This window comes from Ochotona curzoniae, unplaced genomic scaffold (assembly GCF_017591425.1).
Source record: "Ochotona curzoniae isolate NIBS_2020 unplaced genomic scaffold, NIBS_Ocur_1.0 contig_2688, whole genome shotgun sequence".
In the NCBI taxonomy this organism is placed as follows: Eukaryota; Metazoa; Chordata; class Mammalia; order Lagomorpha; family Ochotonidae; genus Ochotona; species Ochotona curzoniae.
This window is the reverse complement of record NW_024465553.1, coordinates 5,959,726-5,980,547: the sequence shown is the minus strand read 5'-3', so window position 1 is coordinate 5,980,547 and position 20,822 is coordinate 5,959,726. Positions and strand designations below refer to the sequence as shown.

Here is a 20,822-nt window from a genome sequence, read left to right as displayed (position 1 = left end):
CTCTCCCCTTTTGGATTCTGCATGTGTGATGGGCACTTGCAGCCATCCCAGCTTGTGCGGGCACAGCTGACATTTGGAGAAGTCTGTCCTTGGCAATGGGTCTGACCCTGGCTGTTTTAGGGCCCCTCCCATCACTATGGAGTGCTTGGGGTTGATCCTGTTCTTCCCGTCTTGGCCCATGCGGTGTTGGATACACTCAAAACAAACAGGTGTAGACAAGGCTTGGTCACTTCCCGCTGGAAAAAAACCCACATGTCCACAGTGCATCTACCTTAGACACAGCTGGAAAAAGGGCTCAGAGCTGTGAAAGGAAAGGGAGAGGAAGGCAGGGAGGTCTGGGGAGGGGGAACGAGGGAGGAGGCGCTCTGCGCTGGACGGACAGCAGCAGCAGCTCTGGGCAGGTCTTCAAGATGTAAATTTACACAAAAAGGTCTCTGTGTCCACTCCATGGCTGGCCTCTGGGGGAAGGCGCGGACCAGCACAAGGGAGAAGTGCAGGGTGGTCTTGCAAAGGGAACCTTGGACGTCTTCATTGTAACTCCTTGGTGTTACCCAAGGACTGGCTTATGACGTCAGTGAGATGCGCCCATCTGCTGATTCGTCTGATCGGCTCCAACACATGCAGACAGAAGTGGACGCCACACCTCTGCTGTAAGGGAGTTTCTGACACCCGGGAGGGTCTTCTCTGTCCCCCATTACCGTGCGCTGGGGTGAGCGTTTGGCACAGATGTTAACTGATTAGAGCTCTGACTACTTTGTTACACATCTAGATTCTGGCAGGTGCACCTCCTGGGAGGCAGCAGGTGCAGAAAGAATGCAAGTCCCATTCACCCACAAGGGAGAGATGTGGATGGAGTCCCAGGACCCTGACTTTGCTTGGTCCAGCCCAGGCTGCTTCAAGCATCCGGGGAGTAAAGCAGGGATGGACAATCAATCTCTCTGTGTCAGACAAAATGAAAACAAATAAAAATGGAAAGCTGAATTGAATAGAGGACAGAGTTTGTGAGCGCTTGGAAAGCATACCTTAAAAAAAAAAAACCTGCCCTAGGGGCGGTTGCTATTCTGATTTCTAAAGTCTTAAACCAGGCTTGCTGGCTGTTGACATTTGTATAAATGGAATCGGGCAGTGTGTGTGTTTTTCTTTGTTTGTTGGTGCATATTCGGAAGGGCCCTTCCTTCTTATGGCCAAGTAGTATTCCAGTAGAAGCAAGTCCCCTGTAGGTGCATAGCTGAGCTCGCCCAGCTGTGCATGAGGCTAAGCAAGCTGCCGTACCTACTCTCGTGCGTGCCCACTCCCACAGGCTGTGTCTTCCTCCCTACGCTTGGCACTGCCAGTGCTTGTGCTGTGGTTCTTCTATGCAGAAGGAAGGAGACTGAGAAGGGTGTGGCTGCTGTCTTGGGACCTGATTGCTGTAGCTGGAAGATCCAGGAAGCCATTGGATTCTCCCCAGGGGACCAGGGGATGCTCAGCACTGATGATCAAAGGCCAGGTCCCCAGTGAGGAGCGTCTCAAAGCCAGGCAGTGTCAGCGCTGCACGCTAGAATCAGCTGCGACGGGGCGCCACTTGGCTGCTGCGAGCCAAAGCAGAGTCAAGTGTTTAGAAACATGAAGAAGCTACAGGGGGCAGAATTCAGAATGGAAGGAGACTGGACTGTGAGAAGAAGCAGGGTCATCAGCATGCTCATTTTCTCTGGGGAGGAACTTGCTCAGGACTGCTTTTGGTGGAATACCAGAACCAAGCCCTTTAGTTTCTCATGCTGGGGTGTCCCTGAAGAGTGGGGGCTCAGTGCTGCACGGGGAGGAGGGGTGCCTTGAGAGAAGAATCCTCATGCCACAGAGTGCCCAGGGCTGTCTTCCCGAAAGGCTTGGCTTTCAGCATCCCTGCCCAGGGACCATCACTGACTCCGTGACTAAGCTGAGCTTCTGGCATGTCGCCACCCATGTGTGACCTCAAGCGGGGGCTGCTGCTGAAACCACTTGGTGATAAGGGTCGGGGGCAAGGGCTGTCTTTGGTTGCCACAAGGAGTGCGTCCAGCAGTCACGGATGTTCATGACAATGAAATGGACAGCCTCCACAATGTAAGAGGGCTTCTGTTGAGAAAGCCCAACAGCTCGAAGGCTAGCAAACCTCACTGTGATGTTGGCACTTACTTCCCAGCTACCTCTGCTCTGTTAATGAGGTGGGATTTTGTCTTCTAATGACTTCTCAGACAAGATGGACATGGAGAGTTGTGAGCTGCTTTTCTTTCTGCCTGGGGCCCCACACCCAGTAGTCAGCAGGGCGTTGATCACCCCATGCCAGCAGGTGCCCAAGGGCCCAGTGTGGTGGCCTAGAGGCTAAAGTCCTCACCTTGAATGTGCCAGGATCCCATGTGGGCATCGGTTCTAATCCCGGCGGCCCTGCTTCCCAGCCATCTCCCTGCCTGTGGCCTGGGAAAGCCTTTGGGACTCTGCACCTATGTGGGAGACCCAGAAGAGCTCCTGGCTCCTGGCTCCATATCAATTCAGCTCTGACCGTTGTGCTCACTTGGGGAGTGAACCATCAGAGATTTTCCTCTCTGTCTCTCCTCTCTATATATATCTGACTTTGCAATAAAATAAATAAATAAATAAATAAATAAATAAATAAATCTTTTTAAAAAAATACCCAAGGCAAAAGTGCAAGACAGGTGAAACGAGAGGTGGAATCTACATCGAGTTTTGCTCCCCATACCAGCTGCTGAGTTCTGAGAGTGAGTCTTCATTTACCGGGTTGGCTTGGGTCAGCAGGTGAGTGTGGGAGCTGGAGGGTGCCAGTTCAGATAAGAGAAGAGAGACTGGTGCTCAGAATGCAGAAGCAGGCCAACTCTGTTCGCTGCATCTCTCTCCTGTCCCCCCCGCCCCCTCCCAGTCCCGCACGGCCAGGGCCTCTTTCACAGTAGCAAGGCAGCTTCTAATGTGGGCAGACTGCCGGTCCATGGCTGAGACAGCACTCACCTGCTCACCTGCTCATTCATTCATCCATCCCTCAAGGATACACTGAGCATCCTTGGGGCCCAGTGATGTGTTAGGAGCTGGGAATCCAAAGATGAATTAGACACAGATGGCACCAGCTGTCCCACGGCTCATTACAAAGCTGACTAAGACCTTGACCATTTAGCTGCAGGAGCCAGAGATGAGAGAGAGAACTCAGGTGCAAGTGAAGGTTGCTCTACAGGTGCTAAGGTGGTTTGGGGTGACGGTGGTGTCTTATGGGAGGCAGGTGGTCCGATGGGGAAGACTGAGTCAGAGTGTGAAGTCCGAGGAATGAGGCACCTGTCACCCTCTGCCTCCCCGTCACCCTCTGCCTCCCCGTCACCCTCTGCCTTCTGCTCCCAGCCAAGCTTCTGGAATGTGACACAAAGGCAGTGCTGACCTGCCGCTCTGTCACAGCTCTGCAGGGCTTCGTCTGCCTTTTGCAGGAAGCACTTTGGGTGCCTGTGGAGAAGAGCACACTGGTGGGGGCAAGCAGAGACAGCACGAGGCTCACTGCGATGGCTTTCATCAGCTTATCCCAGCTGATGCTTTCTTTGCTGCTAAGAAATGTGCCAGGATCACACTGGCTCAATTGGCTAATCCTCCCCTTTCAAGTGCTGGAATCCCATATGAGTGCCGGTTCATGTTCCTGGCTGCTCCACTTCGATTCTAGCTCTCTGTTTTTGGCCTGGGAAAGCAATGGGGGATAGCCGAAAGCCTCGGGACCCTGTGGCCTTATGGGAGACCCACAAGAGGCTCCTGGCTTCAGATACTCTTAGATCTGGCCACTGTGCCCACTTGGAGAGTGAACCAGCAGATGGAAGACTTTTGTCTCTCCTTTTCTGTAAATCTGCCTTTCCAATAAAAGTAAGTAAATCTTACAAAAAGGAAGATCTGCACAGGGCAAGCTCCCAGCAAGGGTGCAGGCCCAGGGCTGAGACTGGAAGTTCTTCCCGAGATATGCAAAGCAAATCCTCAGCCAGCCAAGCAGTGGACACCATGCAACATAAGACAGCGATCCCCAAGACAGGTAAGAAACCAGTGACATGAGAGCTGCTGCCGGCCCACTGTCTGCCTCAAGCTGGCACTCAGTCCTGCGGTGGGTATGACAGCAGCCAGGCAGAGCCTCGTGTGCCCTGGAAGACAGGGCACAGAGCTGAGAACAGGTGCAACAGCTCAGACAAGTAGAGGAAGCCAGTCATTGCTTCCTGGGGTATGTGCAACCGAAGACAAAAAAGAGATCAAGGTGTTTGGAGGAGCAGCAAGTGGGCTGGGGAAGCCCAGAACACACCTGTCACACGTTGGTGAACAGTTCTTCTCCTGTGGGGTGTTTGTGATCACTGAATGAGACAATGGGGGCGGTGGGCCTGGGGGCACAGGGAACGGAGCCACTCAGCATTAAGCTTGAGGTGTGCTGGCAGGCACTGGGTGCAGAGCCCCTTTTGCAAGTGGGGCAACTGTACGAGGCTATACTGCCAACTGAACACACCTCATGTGAAAGCTGGGCAGACAGAGTCCAGAGGAGCCACACCCAGCAGGAGTGACCTGGCCAAAGGTGAACAGACTAGGCAATGGCAAGAAGGTCAGAAGCAATTTCAGGTTCCGAGGGACTATGTAAGCAGCAGTGCAAAGGCCAAGTTCAGGATCATGTCTCCACCTAGAGCTTTGCCTGTGCTCAGCCTCCTGATCCTGTGAGTGACCACCTGCAGAGGCTGGCACTCACGCACGTGACTCCGGTATGGGGCCAGGCACTGCTAGGCATGCATGGAGAACCACTGGACATCTTCTCACCGTTCAAGTTGTGGGTGCCTCATGCCCAGGTTGCTTTGTGTGCTTTCCTGATGGGGTCCCCTGGAGTGACACAGCTTAGCCGAGGGCAGAAGAGGATATGCCACCTGCAGCTCCTGTCTACCCGCACCATCTTCAGCAGCCCAGCTCTCAGCTATGTAGACAGGCCAGCTGGTCCAAGGCTTCTGCACAGTGGAGCCCATCCCAGCTTTCCTCGAGGGGTTCTTGTTTGTGCACACACATCCCAGTTCACAGAGGTCAAGTCCAGGCTTTCCAGTGCCAAAGAGAGGCTGGGTCGGGCACCAGTTCTCCTGGGTGATACCATCAGGCATCAAGCATCATTGGGTGTAGAAGTGAGAGGAGTTGCACAGCAGGTAACACAGTTAGTCCCTGGGGGAGCAGGGTCCCTCTCTGTGCACCTGTTGCCATGTGCCTGAAGGATCTTGGGGGCATAAGCAGCACAGCCTGGAGTGGGGCAGCCATGTGGCACCCAGGAGGTGACCAAAACCATCGCATGTTCCAGAGCTTGCTTGCCCTGCCTCCTGCCCCAGCCGGCTCCCCTAACACATGCCCCGGAGATGCAGCCAGGGCCTCATCCAGGTCTCAGGGGACATAACAAGGACATCTGGACAGGGGCAGAGGAGGGAGTTGAGACTTAGAGAAGGGCAGGAGCTCGCCCTAGGCCCCGTAGGAACAGACTAAGGGTCTCTGGGCCTTGCTTTGTGCGCTTTTGCAAAGACCTGCGGGGGCTCAGCACACACGAAAGTTGCTGCTGACAGCGCTCCAGCCCCACCCCAACCCTGCCCCTACTGGCTGCCTGACCCAGAGTCCCCCTGGGAAGGCACACAGGGCTGGCGCCTCGTCCCTCTGGCGCCCCACCCCCACACAGAGCCCCATTGTCTCTGGACACAAGGGACTGACTCTCTCAGGCCCCGGCCGGCCATTCACGGGCATGGGGCACCCACGGGGAGGCCCGTGCCAGGGATCAGCATGGGTGTGGGGTGGTCCACGCGTGTCTCACCCAACAGGTGCCCAAGCGTGTGCGCTGGCTTGAGAGCCACAAGAGTAGAAGTGGACGTTAGGGGCTCATGATGACCTCTGGAATAAGCCCCTGGTTCTCGGTGAAGGAAGACAGATGTCTCCTTGGTGCCTGCAGCTGAGCCTAGCACCCTTCTATCCCTGGGCAGAAGAGGCAATGCCACCTGCAGCTCCTGTCTATCAGCACCATCTTCAGCAGCCCAGCTCTCAGCTATGTAGACAGGCCAGCTGGTCCAAGGCTTCTGCACAGTGGAGCCCATCCCAGCTTTCCTCGAGGGGTTCTTGTTTGTGCACACACATCCCAGTTCACAGAGGTCAAGTCTAGGCTTTCCAGTGCCAAAGAGAGGCTGGGTCGGGCACCAGTTCTCCTGGGTGACACCATCAGGCATCAAGCATCATTGGGTGTAGAAGTGAGAGGAGTTGCACAGCAGGTAACACAGTCAGTCCCTGGGGGAGCACATGCCGAGTGGCTGCCATGGAGGCCAACTGGGGTATAGAGCATGTTTTACCTCTTGGGAAGTTGACTGGCTGGTGTGGTCAGATGGGCAGACAGGCTGGTAAACCTTCTGCTTCCCTGCCCAAGAAGGCAGTTGAGGACGGTAAAGTCTGACAGCGAAGTGAGAGCCATGTGTACAGCACAATTTCCTTATATAGGCTTTGCTTCTCAGATGCCTCCTCCTGAGACAGGTGAGCCAAGGGCTGGCTCTAGCACCAAGTTTGCTACCTATGCTCCCTTAGCCACTTGGCTTGGCCAAGGTTAGACCCCTTGGATTATAAAGTGGTGAGTGCATCTTTGACACAACAGCACCCAGGTGCCCCACGTGGCTCCCTAGTCTATGGAGGCTATGGGGAAATGTTGTCACTGCAGAGGCTAGTCCTGGCCAGGACTCAGTATTTCCGTGTCCACAGACAATGGCCACAACCCTGGCCAGTCTGCCAAGTCAGGGGTCTCAGTTGGCAGCATTCCTGTTTCAGCCTGTGAATTTCTGCTTGACTTCAGCTCATCCTAAAGACCAAGGTCACACCATCTGGGCTCTATCACCATTGCTGGCCTGCAGCTGCTTGTCCCGTGTGCCCTGGTCGTGCTGCCTGCCTCGGCACCATGGGTGACTGGGCTGATGAGCCTGCTGCCTAAGGCTGTCCTGGGCACTGCGGTTTATCTATCAGCACCACACTGAGTCCTGACGATCACCCACAGCCTGGAAAACCAAGGGGACCACAGGGGCCAGGAGAACCTCCAAGGGTGGAGACGGCTGCAGGCAACACATGTACAGCCTGACTTGGTGCCTGGAAGCACGTTGCTCCCTTCCCAGCCATCGCTTGCTAAAACTCCAAGCCAAGCACCTGAAGTCTGACGCTGGCTGTTCAGAGGCTGCGCGTGCAACTGTCTGTCGGGTCTGAGGAGAAGCCCAGGCCTCTGTGCCGGCCTCTGCCAGGGTGGAGACAATGTACTTTTGCGCCACCCCCACCCAGTCGCCAGCCCAGTTCATTCTAAGTCTGGCAACAAAGAACTCATTCAACTACTACAGGGGCTGGGGCTGGAGGGGCAGGGGTGGCCAACATCTCTTCCAGGAAGTGGTGCCCTCTGGCCTTCTCTGGTCGCTGGCAAGGATGATGCAGAGACCTGGGACAAGAACAAGTGCCTGTTTCTGTCGGGTGGAAGTTGGGGGGTGGTTCTCCCTGAAGGGTCAGGCAGGACTGTGTCAATCTTCCCAAGGGGAAGGCACAACAATGTGGCCTTCTCAGAGGTCCCTGGAGACTACTACTGGTTAGCTGGGAGACCACCCAGCCCTCTGCCTGAACAGGACTCGCTGGATTAAGGGGACAGAGCCCCTCTGACCTTTCCCAGGCACAAACAGCACCAGACAGGTGTGAGAGGCCAAGCTCCAAGGGACCGCTGCTATGAACTTGGAGCAACTGCTCCAGCATACAAGATGCTGTGACTGTGGTGTGCGGAGTCAGGGCTACCACGGGTCATGGTCATCAAGACACCTGCCAGGCTATATCTGAGTCCTCATCCTCTCCTCTCCACGGTCACTCTCACCGTGACCTGACTTTGTTCTAGGATGAGGAAGGGGAGAGGAGGGAAAAAAAGCAACTGTGAGAAAGACCAGGTGGACCCCTCAGTGTCTGGGAAACTTGCATTTCCCGTGCACATAGCTCAGATGTCTTAAGCTCAGCAGCCCTCTTGTTGGCTGGTCTTGGTCACCACTTCCAGATTTGGGGGAGGGGGAAGTGACCGTGGCAGAGCAGGTCCAGGGAGCACGTGGCAGGGCTGGCCACCACCATCTATCTTCAGCCGGGTCATATTTAGAGATGGAGGGATGAGGTGGAGAGGCTGCATAAATCAAGTCACCACAGATCGGCCCATGCAAGAGAGCTAAACAAGGCCATTCTGGCTCTACCACAGATACAAGGCTGACACAGAGCTTGGCTCCTGTGAGTGCAATGTGCTAGCATGTCACTTCACTGGTCACTCAGTGTCTTGGAACCCTTCAGCTCCTCTGGGCCTCGCTCGCCCCAGCAGTGCCACGCCTGTGGCCTTCAGATCTCACAGGTGGCATCAAGAGCCCTGGGCCTCCCTGAATGTCCACCTCTGCTCACGCAGTTTCTTCCCCCGCTTCTATCTACCCTGGACCCACCTCATACCTGCTCCTCAGAATCCTCATCTTCAGTCTGAAGAGTGGTTCCCAATACCTCCTCCCAGCAGCCCTCCTGGGCGTTGCCATAGCATCTGGTGCCCACCGTGGGCTCTATATGACTAATGACAGCAGGTGTACCCTGCAAGGCGGGGAGAGGCCTCCCTCGCTGCTGCGCTGCGCCTCCGAGTCTGGAATCCAACTCCAGGAGACACACTGAGCTTCTTTCGCAGTTTGACAAGATCCTTCAGGCAGAAGAGATTGAGCCAAAGAGAGGAAACGCCCTGCCAGCAGGTGTATTGACCAGAACTAACCAGCATCAAGGCTTACTCCAGGGATAACGGATAACATCTTCAGCTCATGGAACCTTCGCCACTGCAGAAAGTGGTAGGTTTATCCCCACTTTTCAGATTGGGACATTAAGGTCGGGCAAGATGAAGGACGTGCCCAAAGCCCCATGGTTCTCACTGGAGCAGCCTTTCGCTGCTGCTGCAGAGAGGTGGGCCTGGGAAAGCAAGGGAAAGCAGGAGTGTGTGCCGAGAAGCCGGGTCCCAGGGCCAGGAACCAGGCTAGGAAGCAGTGTCAGGAGCAAAGCACCCCAAGGCCAAAACCGTGCCCTGCTGGCCTAAGATGAGCCAGGCTTCAGAGAAATTTGCAGGGCAGACCAAGCCCAGATTGGCTCTGTGGCTGCTGGGGTAGAGGAGAGGGGCAGGCCAGCTGTGTTGGGAGACAGGCAGGGCTTTCGGGCAGGAGACGTCTAGAAGCAGTGATTGGTGACAGCGCACAGACAGCTTGCTAAGTTGTAGAATGAGGAATGTAGTAGGGATGTATTGCTGATTGATTTGCACCATCTATTGAGAACTTCCTAACCAAGGCGCCAGGATGGATAACATCCCGCCTTAGGTAAAACAAACTGCAGAATTGTCCTTAGAAACACCTACTTGACCATGACGTAAAAAGTCTGAGCCAGAGTTTAACTGGTTCTGTATAAATAAAGCAGACAGCTTTATTGCATTGTCCACAATGATCATGGAATCCTAGTGGTCCGTCTCTCTCTCTCTCTCTCTCTGCGCCTCATCCACGCACCTTTCTCGAGCTCCGAACTCAGCTGGAGCTGGACTCCGGCACCATCTCCTCCTCTGTCTCCACCACACTCCTCCTCCGGAGTCAGCCCCCAGGAAGAGTGAGGTCACACCACCCTCCTTCCCGCTGCACGTAAGAGGATAAAGTCTCAACTCCTTCCGAGCCTTCAGGCCCTGTGCATCGAGGGCACTGCCTCCCGGGGCTCTCACCTCGTGGGAGACATCGATGAAATGTCAAAGTTCTGGCCAGCCCTGTCTGTTATGGCCTTTTGGGGAATAAACCAGCAGATGCCAGGTCTGTCTTGGGACAAACCCAACAGGCTCAACAGGCTAATCCTCCAGCTGCAAGCGTCAGCTTTCCATATGGGTGAATTGGCTCCCCCACTTGCCATACAGCTCCCTGCTTGTGGCCTGGGAAAGCAGTTGAGGATGGCCCAAAGTTTTGGGACACTGCACCCACGTGGGAGACCCAGAAGAGGCTCCTGGCGGACTCAAAGTGAGGGAGGGTGGAGGCGCAGGCAGCGGGAAATAAGCAGGAATTGACTCCAAGGCCCTCAGTGACTTCCCTCCTTGGCAGCTGCTGGGACCAACACACCTGCTACTACAGGGGCTGCTGAGGGAGGAACGAGAGGCAGGAAGCAGAGCTGCGGTTCGCACCTTTCTTCCTCTGCTCTGGCTGAATCGGATTAGGCGGTCCAGGACGATTCCCCGTTGCCTCTCGGCTCAGACTTGCCCTTCGCACAGAGAACAGAAGCCAGGCGACCCATTTCCCAGCTCCAGCGCGGCTGTGTGACCCTTGGAAGTCATCTGACCTCCTAGTTCCCGTTCCCACTCCCTCCCCCATCCCGAGAAGGAGCTCCAGCAGCGGAGCCCTGGAGACGCGGCGCCCGCCTCTGCTCCACCGCAGCTATTTTTGGCCCATCAGCGCGGGCAGCGGAGCTCCGAGGGGGTGGACGTGTTTTCCCTTGAAGGCGCAGGCTCCTTCCAGGGCCTCAGCCACGTGCGTCACGGCGGGGCCGTCCTGGCAGTCACAAGACCAGCCCTGGTCCCCGCGCTGGGGCGACCGCCTGCGGTGGGCTCTGCAGGCTGGGAGACCCCGGCGTGTAGTGGTGCCTCGGCTCACTCCCAGCCACACCTGCAGGAGCTACGCTCCCTGGGGGACTCTGCGAGGCTCCGAGGACCGTAAACCCAGCCAGGGCTGCCCCAGGAAGACGAGGGTGGAACTTCTGCTTTGCTGAGGGAGACCTGAGGGGTGGGGCCACATACATCCTTCCAGAACCCGCCTCAGCCTCCCAAGCTCTCCTCTGCTGCTCCGTTCTCAGCTGACTTCATCGGAGCAGCTACCACCCTTGTAGGTGAGTGACCTGTGTGTGTTACTGCTGGTCCCCTGACTTAGCTGCCCCCATTGGCGGTGTTCTTGGGCTCCAGGCTCTGCGCCGTGTGAGTAGATGGCCTTGAGTCCTCCTAACCACTCATCTATAGCAGGTGTGGTCAGTAGACCCATTTCACAGACTGGGAAACTAAGGTTTTGAGCAGCTTAGTCTGGCTTGCCAGCATGATTTAGCTTATGAACAAGCCTGAAGGGCAGGAAGGTGAGGCTCCATGCCCCCTGCGCCCTTTCACTTTGTGCCTATTCTCCTGGCAACCCCTCCCCAATGGGAATCAGACGAGAAAAAACAGGCTCTGGGAGAGACCCAGATCACAGAGGAGGGTGGGGACAGACTCCCCAGATGTGACAGCCACTGGGGAGCTGGGGGTCTCCAGGGACACTCCCAGGACCAACACAGCAGCATCTGCAGGACCTGGGAATGCACTGGCATACACAGTCCTGGGTTCCACCCTAGACACGCCAAGTCAGAGATCTTGGGATGGAGGTCCAGGAGCCCCATGGGTGTTCAAGTGAGGCCAAGTTTGAGAACCACTGGCCCAGCACACCCCCTCCCCATTCAGCCCACAGCTAGGCTAAAGGTCACCATGGGCAGGTGGCACCTACGTTTGTACACAGGGGCTGCAGGCAGAGCCTGGCAAGCAAAGGGCAGGAACAGACTTGGGAACCTTGAACAGCCCAAGAACCCTGGCCATGGGCTTCCCGGTGGCAGACGGGCTTCAGAGCAGGGCTCTACAGTAACCTGTGGAAGGTGGCAAGGCTGTGCCACCCTTGGCAGCCAGGAGTTGCCTCTGGGAACCAGTGCTTCTCAAAGTTCATGGTCAAACAGAGCAAATGCTACAAAAGAACCTGGAAAGCCACACGGCCTTTGCTGGAAGAAGGGTAGTCTGGCCCCAGGGAGACCAGCTGTCTGTCCTGGGCTGCAGTGACCTGGGACACAGGAGTTTCCTGCAAGCTGAGATGTTGGGAGGAGAGGAGGCTGGGCTGTGTTGGGGATGCACAGCGATTCCTTCAGGCATCTGTAATCATTGCCTGCGCTAACAGGTGTCTCCTCCCTACTCCTGTCCCTCTTTCCTGGGACACAGCCCTGTGGGTCATGGTCACTGCTGCAGGGAATCCCCTGCCTGGGAATCCTGGCCTTCTCCCCTGTGGCCTGTCCGGGCCTCCTTCTGCCCTGGCCTAGCCCAGCTCCCTCCCTGCTGGGTTCAGTAGATCCCGGACCTGATCATGGCATTCTATGGACCAAAACTCAAATGATTGATCTGACACACAGGATTGCTTCAAAAAAGTTGCAGGAAAATGGGATTAACAGATGAGTTTATCTTGTCCAGAAATCATTTTCTAGGAACTTTTTGAAGACTCCCAGGTACACAATTTCCTTTTAGAGGCTTCATCCACCTGCAGTGACCAATAATTAGCTAGGTAGAGGCTAGGGCCAAGGTCATTCCTGGCTAACAGAAAGTTCCTTTGGGATCCTGTCAATCTCTTCTGGAATTAAGTACCCTCCCCTGTGCTCCCGACTCCCATGTCTGGCTGGTACCAACTGGGTGATGAATAGTAACAAGGTTTTAAAAGCGCTTCTTACTGAAGGGAATCCTCAAGCCAACCCCTGGGGTGGGTGTCATCACCCACAGACCTATCTTGTAGAAGAAATGGAGGCTTGAGTTGAGCAGCACTCCTGAATCCTTGGAGAGGTGATGGCAGGGCTAGCTCACTGTCCAGGGTCACAGAATCGAACTTGTGTACCAAGGCTACAGTATTAAGTGCCCATGTTCCTGTCAATAGTGCCAGGTCCCCGTGTGTCTATGTATCCACGCAGGTGGCCGACACAGGGCTGGGCATGGAACAAGGGGTCAACAAACAGAACTTGGGGAGGGACAGGCTCCTGCAGGAACAAGGGATATGAGACACCATCGATAAAACAACTGTGCCTGGCTCCAGAGTGTCCAGAGAGGTGGCCTGAAAGACGCTCCTGGGGACACTTTGTGGGGACCCCATCCACAGGTCCCTGAGCTCTGTAAGGTGGGCGTTGCCAGTTTCCTGGCCCTTGGCACACTTCTCACAGCTGTGCAGCAGATCTGGACATGACTGTGGGTGCTGCATGGGACCTTGAGCAATTAGTCTGAAACACCATGTTGCTTGGAAAGACAACACGCTTCCCAGGATTGAGCCATGGACTCTCTGGGAGACACGAGTTCTTCCTGGGCTGTAGACCGTGTGTCTGCATTTCACAATTGGCAGAAGCTGTGGTTGTGGCCACGGCCTTGACATTTCCCGGGCACTACTTGTGTGCAGGGTTCTGGGCTAGGCGCCAGGAAGACCAGGAGAAAGCAGCAAGCATTCTCTGCCCCATCTGCCTCCTGGGTCCTTGTGCCCACCACGGCTGCAGGCACATTGGCCTCCTACACCTCTCATCCTCACCCTTGGGTTACTGCCCCTCTTCCTGGGTTCACAATGCCAAGCAATGACTCCCCTAGTTCAGGCCTGGTCGCATGGCCAAGGCCAAACCGATCACCTTAGTCCAGTTCATAGGCCATTGTGATTGGGCTGGGAATCTGGCCCAAGCCAGTCTGGTGAAAATCAGCCCTGTGACTTTTACTGGGCTTTGGGAAAGAGAGAGTGTTAGCAAGGGGAGACTGCTGAAAATGAGGCTGAAGGAATTCCAGAGTCAGAGCCTCTGGTCTGAGAGCAAAGGCTACCCAGGAAGAAGCAGCAGCAAAGAGGGAGGTGGGCATCCAACAGTGCTGTGCTCGGATGCCATGGACCCAGCAGTCCTGCAGCCAGCATATCCTGACGCTTGAGACAAACCGAGCATCTCCTCCGTTCTGTGTCGCTTAATCCACTTAACATGCCTCTTGGCTGCCTGCAATGGGCAAGGCCCTTCTATGGTCTCGAACCACAGCTTATGCTCCCCTGCAGGCCTAGAGCTCAACTTTGAACCCTCACTGAGCCCTGGCTGGCCTCCTCCCCTCTTGCACAGTCCCCCTAGCCTGGCTGCTGGCTCTCAATGGTATTCTGATGCCTGGGTTATCTCTGGAGTTCCCCCCGCCCCCTAACTGGACTCTAGTCTGGAAGCTCGATTCTCATCCATCCTCTACATCATCAGCAAAATGAATGTCTCTGAAACAGCTGAAATAAGTTCAGCACTTCCCAGCCTTCACACCTGCCTGGGTTCACCACTGCCCATGGTGGAGTTTCATCAGGGAGGGACCCACATCTCCAGGGTGAAGGGGACCTGGCGCTTGTACATCTGGGAAGCTACAAGACATGGGCTCTTGGGAACCTTGTAGGATCTGCTCTGTCACTCACTTCCCTCCCTTCAAACTGGAAGGGAGGCCCTGAGCTCCGGGTGTTCCCACTGCCCAGGCTGGACTTCTTGCAGATTCTGATGGTCACTTTTTACCAGTGCAAGTGACACTGGTGGCTTCTTTCTTCAGAAATGGCTTTGTATCCCACAAATGTGAGTTGACTTACGGGGAAAAACGAGGCACCTGCCAAGTGGGTGGACTGGCCAACCATGCCACACAGGATGCATGCCAACTACCCGGTCAGGCATGTGGAGCCTCTCCTGCCACACCTTTAGGCCCTGCTATGGTGTGGATGGGGTTGTCCCTGCCAAAATGCCTGTGGAAATCTGGCTGCCAGGGTACCAGGCTTGGGAGGTGCCACCTGCGGGAAACAAAGGTTGATGCTTTCTGAGCGCAGGGGTGTGTTGCCACAAGAATGGATCCCAGCCCCTGCCCCCCCTCTTTGGCACTTGCCCTTCCAGCCCTATCATGGCTTGGCCGGCCTGTCACAGACTTGCCAACCTCTAGAGCCAGGAGCCCCCAAACCTAAACCACTCAGCCCTGGGGACTCTGGTCCAGAAACAGGAAATGGGTGGAGACAAGCCCCCCAACCCCAAGGGCTTGGCTTGCAGGAGAAGTCCCAGGGAAGCAGATCACAGCCAAGGCCCTGCCCATGCCAGTCCGTCTGCCCTGCTGCCCTTTCCCCACAGCCCAGCTGACCAGGTTGCAACCTAAAATGAGTCCATTGATTTTTTGAAGACCCTGGGTAAAGTCACCATGTACAGGTGTTTCGTCTTGCCTGACAGTACACTTGTGGTATAGCTGCTGACCACGCCTGTGTCCTCTTGTCCATCCTCTGAGAGTTACAACCAGACAGCCTCTCCTGAAGGCTGAGAGATGCCAGAAGAGCAGAACAGAGATGCACCTGTGTCAGGCCCAGATGCTCACCCAGCACGCGACAAAACAAAAGCGATGCTTGTCGGGGCTGGGTCTAACCAAGTACAGACTGCAGTGAAGCCATGAAGGTGCACTTGAAAACCAATGCCACAGGTAAAGTTGGAGAAGGAAGTTTGAGAGCCACAGCGGGTCCCAGGGTGCCAGAGGAGGATGGAGACAACAGGGGGCCTGGGCATCAAAAGGCAGAAATGGGCACCAACTGCCAAGAAACCCTGCGTTATTGCCTGGGCACCAAACACAACCAGCCACAGCACCGCCTCGCCAAGGTTGTTGAAGACCTGGCCCACGTGACTCAACAGGGACGTGTTTAACGAGGCAGAGCCAGGCACGATGGCGGGTGTTCTGCAGCCAAACCGAGTGACGAAACCCAACCCCAGACTCTCCTTTCAGAGATTCCATCGGCCTGCCACTGCATGCAGGAAACTTCACCACACCAAGGTCAAGGCCGAGGCCAGTGCTGGCTAAAGAAACACTCCTTTGTTTGAAGGGCCAGGCCATCAGCTAGTCCAGAGACGCCCATTGTCCCAGCAAGGTCTTAGCAGAATCTTGAGCAAATGCTAAAAGGCCATCTGGGTCACTTTGCTCCCATAACCTTGCTTGAGTATGGTTCTAGCCTTGTGGTTCCCTTCAACGGGAATTAAAATGGAAAAAACAAAACTCTGTGTGTGTGTGTGAGAGAGAGAGAGCGAGAGAGAGAGAGCATGTGGAGGGGTGCTGAAGTCCAGCCCCTGTGCAAGTCTGGCCTCCTCAACCATGCAGGCCCGGGCACTCATCAGATGGAGATTGACTTTGATCTGATTAACTGACGGACAGCATCCTTCTCCAGCTCGCAGGAGCCTTCTGTGGGAACGGCGTTCTGCAGACTGCAGGGGAAAGTTTAGCCTTGGCTTCCCTCCTGCTTGGCCAGTGGAAAATTACAAAGGAGGCAGGGCTGCCCTCGGCCTTGCTCCCTGGATCTTCCTGGACCCAAGAAAACGCAAAGGGAAACCTGGAAACGAAAGGAGCCAAGACTTACCTGGGGCTGACAGGAGCCTGGGAGGCGGTGGAGGCGGGGGTGGTGGTGGCAGCGGGGGAGGGGGGCGGCACTGGCAGATGTGTTGGCAGCTGTCAGTCACCTTGGAGCAGGACCTCTGGGGCTCAGCGTGTGTCACCTGCGGACATGAGCACACCTGAGAGATGTGGAAGACGAGGAGGCCATGGGTGGTCCACATGGGCCCCACCCACTCCAGTTCCCCACCACACTGGGACCCCGTGCACTTCAGGGACGGAAGGAGAGAAAGCAGCTGGGTAGCTTCAATGGGATGCAGGTGTGCCAGGCTGGCCTGCGTGGTCGGAAGATCACGGCTGCACACCCAGCACAGCCTGGGACCAGCTATGGGGCCCTGGGCAAGTCCCTGGCTGTGTGTGCAGGGATGGACAAGAGCGTGAAGGTCACCTGGCAGACTCTCCAGGAGAGCGGCCATGATGTCACACCTAGCCAATGACAGGTGCTGCTTCTGCCTCATCAGCCTCCCAGGCCTCACTGCCGCTCCCTTCCTCCCAGCTTCAGCCCAACTTCCTGTGCCCACTGGGGGGGCAAGGTCCACCCCAAGGAGAGGGTGCTCACTCGCCCAGGCCTCTGCCCCTGTGTCCCACATGACCCAAGGGCACTGAGCAGCTCTCCATCACCCTCTGAGTGGCTGTGAGGGCCCCGCCCCATGACACTGCCCCATGCCCTCCTCTCTGGGAGTGCCAGTCCTCCTTTGGGTGACCCCTGCTTCCCACAGTCTTCACCATGGGATTCTGGCAGGAGACTTCAACAAATGAGTGGAAAATAGAACTAAAAAAGAAGTGTGCTTGCCACCAAGAAAAGACATGCAGTTTTCCTCATTATATCCCATTTTCCATGAACTTTGTGAAGACCTCTCATATGCAAAAAATTCAGATTTTTTTTTGCCCCCAACATTCATGTTTCTATTTCATTTTTCAGGAACATTTGGAAGCACCTTCGTTAGCACTATCAGACCAGGGGTCAGGCCCGCCCCCACTCCTCCCCACTGTTACAAAACAGCTCCTAAGGGAGTGCCTAGTGTTTGATAAATTCTTAGTGAGTGGGGTCCGGTTTGTGTCCCAGCGGCCCCACTTCCCATCCAGCTCCCTGCTTGTGGCTTGGGAAAGCAGCTCAGGACAGCCCAAAACCTTGGGACCCTGCATCTGTGTGGGAGACCCAGAGGACATTCTTGGTTCCTGGCTTTGTATCGGCTCAGCTCCAGCCATTGTGGCCACTGGGGGCGTGAACCAGCAGATGGAAGGTTTTCCTTTCTGTTTCTTCTCCTCTCTGTATATCTGCCTTTCCAATAAAAATAAATAAATCTTTAAGAAAAAATTATTGGTGAGTGAATGTGGCTATTGGAACCCAGGCCAGAACTCAGGCATCTTGCTCTCTGGTCTGGTGTATCTTGGTTTCCTTGACTGGAGCAGCCAAGGTGGAGAGGGGAGGGGCTGTGCCTTTGGGAGTTCCCAACCCCATCTGCCCCTTAGACTCTCTTATGTCTCAGAAACCCAAAATCTGAATGAGCTAAGGGGAGCTGCCCAGGTTCCAAGTCCACACAGGGCAGACCTGAGTACGCTGGTCATGCTGAGTGCCTACACCCCAGCCTTCCGAGGGGTCGGTGACTCCTGAACCTGGGGTTTGGCGGTTCTCCCAGGGACCAAACTGATTTAAAGGCACCGAAGGGTGAGTTGCCAGCCAGCCGCCCCTCCCCCATCAGTGACCTGCTCCAGTTATCTCTTGGGGAGCAGATCCCCCAACTTCCACAGACTGGGCAGGGTCATGGTGGGCAGCAGCTGGTGTTGTACAGATAGGTCTGCCTGAACTTAATGCCGGGGCAGCCAGGATGCTCTCACCAGCATCTACTGGTTTTAAAGGACCACTGACTGCATCTCAGATCTTGGGACGCAGTTTTCTTCCCCTGGGCTTGATGCACCAGCTTCTCTCTCTGTGCCTCCAGATCTGCTGGAGTTCCCATGGGTTGGCTGCTTTTGGGGGCCCTTGTGTGGGTGAGGAGTGGGGTGAAAGCGACTGGGAGGTTCTGTGTCCCCAAAGGCTGACCCCCTGAGGCCGCCTCTATGGAAGCAATACTTCCCAGCCCCTGCCCCAGGTGTTGACAGAGTTCAAAGACACAGCGACGTTCTGTGAGTGGCAGCAACGGTGCAAGGGTGCGTGTGCGTTCAACGTGAAGAGATGACAGGTGTGGAAGCAAGGGTCAAGTTTTACACCGAACGAGGAGGAAGGGAAGGCACTGGATGCTCAAGGTTTCTGTGGTTCCCGGTCTGCTGTGTGAAGGCCCCATCGTGGTGCGGGCAGGCACCACAAACTGTATCAACTTTTCTCATGGAGGTCAAGTCTGGCCAGCTGTCCCTCCTCCAAAGGGGGGCCTCCATGGGAGCTGCCCAGTTGTGTGACCTCGGAGCCTCCCACAAGGACTGTTGCCTTTCTAGACCATTCACCTTCCACCTGCCCCCATCTCTTCATCCTGCAGCCCCTTTTGTCCTAAAGCCTGGGAAAGCCAGGGTGTACCCATGCAGGCCCTGCCCCAAACAGGGGAGCCCTACCTGCTGGCACCACTTCCTCATCCGCACCATCCCTGCTGTTTGATGGTCTCTGTCTCCCCCACCATGATGTGGGAGTCTCGGGACAGCCAGGAAGTGAGTCTGTACTATGTGGGTCCAACATGAGGGTGAACCCCTGCTGGGTGTCAATCATGAGTTCACACCCTAACCCTAACCCCCAACCCCTGCTGGCTGTCAATTGTGAATTCACACCTTAACTCTAACCTTAACCCTAGCTCTAGTCCTTAACCCTAACCCTATACCTAAGCCTAACCCTTACGTAAGCCTAACTCTAACCTCAACCCTAGTGCCATGCCTAAGCCTAACATTAATCCCAACACTGGAATAGCTAGGAGAGGCGATTCTCTTCCACACTCACTTGGCAAAACAACAGGCCCAGTGGGCTGAGCAAGGCCCGGGATTTGCAGGGTGCTCACAATCCAGTGGGTGCTCAATGAGAAGGTATACAGTGCGTGTGTATGTGTTAGGGGAGGACATGTAGGCTCTCTCTCAGTCCCCAAGTCCAGGTCCACTTGGGGTTCTGCTGAGCAGGGTTGTGTTCGGATCAGCCAGGCAGGCGAGCCCCAGGGGCCAAGTGCTTGTTTCAGCACCTGGCTTGATTCTAGCCTGCCTGGGGAGTCTCCCAAGAAGGAAGCAGCCCTATGTTCACCAGCTCTTGGCTGATCTGGTTGAAAAGGGAGCAGAGGTCCCTGGACGGAGGTCTGGGTCTTGCCAGCAGCCCACAGGCCAAGTGCTACTAAAGCTGTTTCCTGGGACCCCTTGTACTTCCTGTCATCCCTGCTGCGTTCTCCTGGGGCCAAAATCCGGCCAGCTGCTGTGGGCACGTGGACTTGTTACCTGCTGTTAGATTGAGGGGGCACAGTGCCACATGGCTGCCAGGGTGAGCCTGGGACCACCATCCCCCCTCCAGCCACCAGCCCTGTTTGGGCCAACAGGCGCAATCCGCAGGTTTGGTGGATGTTGCCTGTATCATGGCCCTTGCTCGCGTCTGCTTTTCTCCATTTCCCTTCTGCCACCATGAAATCTCCCCTGGGTGGCACCTGCCTCTCACCAGGGTTGCCAGGGAATCTCAGATACACCCCCAGTCCTGTATAGGACAAAGTGGCACTAGAGGCCGTCTCAGGGCTCGGTGTTTGTTGGCTGCGCCTGGCTGCCCATCCTTCACACTGGGTTGAGACTTCTAAAAAATGACTGAGAACCTGTCGTCTCAAAATCCCCAGTCCCCGGGGCATGAGGATCACATCCAAACTGCAAGTCCGTGCCAGCAGCCTTCCCTGCCCTTGACTCCTCTGGCCACGGGCTGTCCCTCTGCTTGATCACTTGGCCTCACTGGCACCCTGCCCCCTCAGCCTGATCCACTCTGGCCCCAGGCCCATGCCATCCGCCCCCACTGGAGCTCTCCTGCCTCAGATCCCTGGCTTCCCCACCCGACAGTAACAGACTCCCAACACAAGTGCAGGGACTCCTGAGCTGATGCACCAAACACAGGGCCACGTATACAATAGGTGCTCAATCGATGCTGCTGGGTGACTCTAGAGGGAGTTCAGCATCACTCAGGGCCCGGGGCGGCCCCTGCTCAGCGTAGGGCACAGCCCCGTGAGCCCAGGGCACAGCCAGTCTCCCTGCTTTAGGAGAGTGACCGGCAGGATGATGGCTTCTGGCATCTTCTGAGGAGCTGGCCCAGTCCCACAGTAACTCGCTGAGACACGCCGCTGTCACACCTAATCAGTCAGCCAGCCTGCCATCCTCTCCCCTTGCCAAGAAACAACAAAAAAGAATCGTCTGGAAGTGAACTTGGAAGAACCCTAAATCACAAAAGCTCAATGCCAGATGCGTGAAAGAATACAGGGAGCAGGCAGAGGTGTGGCAGTGGCAAGAAATGGCCTTGAACTTGAACAAGGGGCCTCCTGGATGCCCAGCAGCAGCCCGGGGGAGCTGGTAGGAGCAGGGGGAGCCCTAGCTCTTAACTCACCCAGGACCCCATCCTGGATGCACTGTCACATTGCCCCCCCCCACTATCAGTTCACTGTCCTGGGGG

General features: G+C 55.8%; 1 protein-coding gene across 1 annotated transcript in view; it reads right to left on the bottom strand.

Moving 5' to 3' along the window:
• Window positions 1–20,822, bottom strand: part of PRIMA1 (proline rich membrane anchor 1) — a 28,324-nt gene that overhangs the window by 5,452 nt on the left and 2,050 nt on the right. Inside the window, exon 2 of the mRNA XM_040975573.1 lies at window positions 16,188–16,323. Coding sequence (XP_040831507.1) covers window positions 16,188–16,323 — 136 coding nt within the window. The remainder of the gene's footprint in view (window positions 1–16,187; window positions 16,324–20,822) is intronic.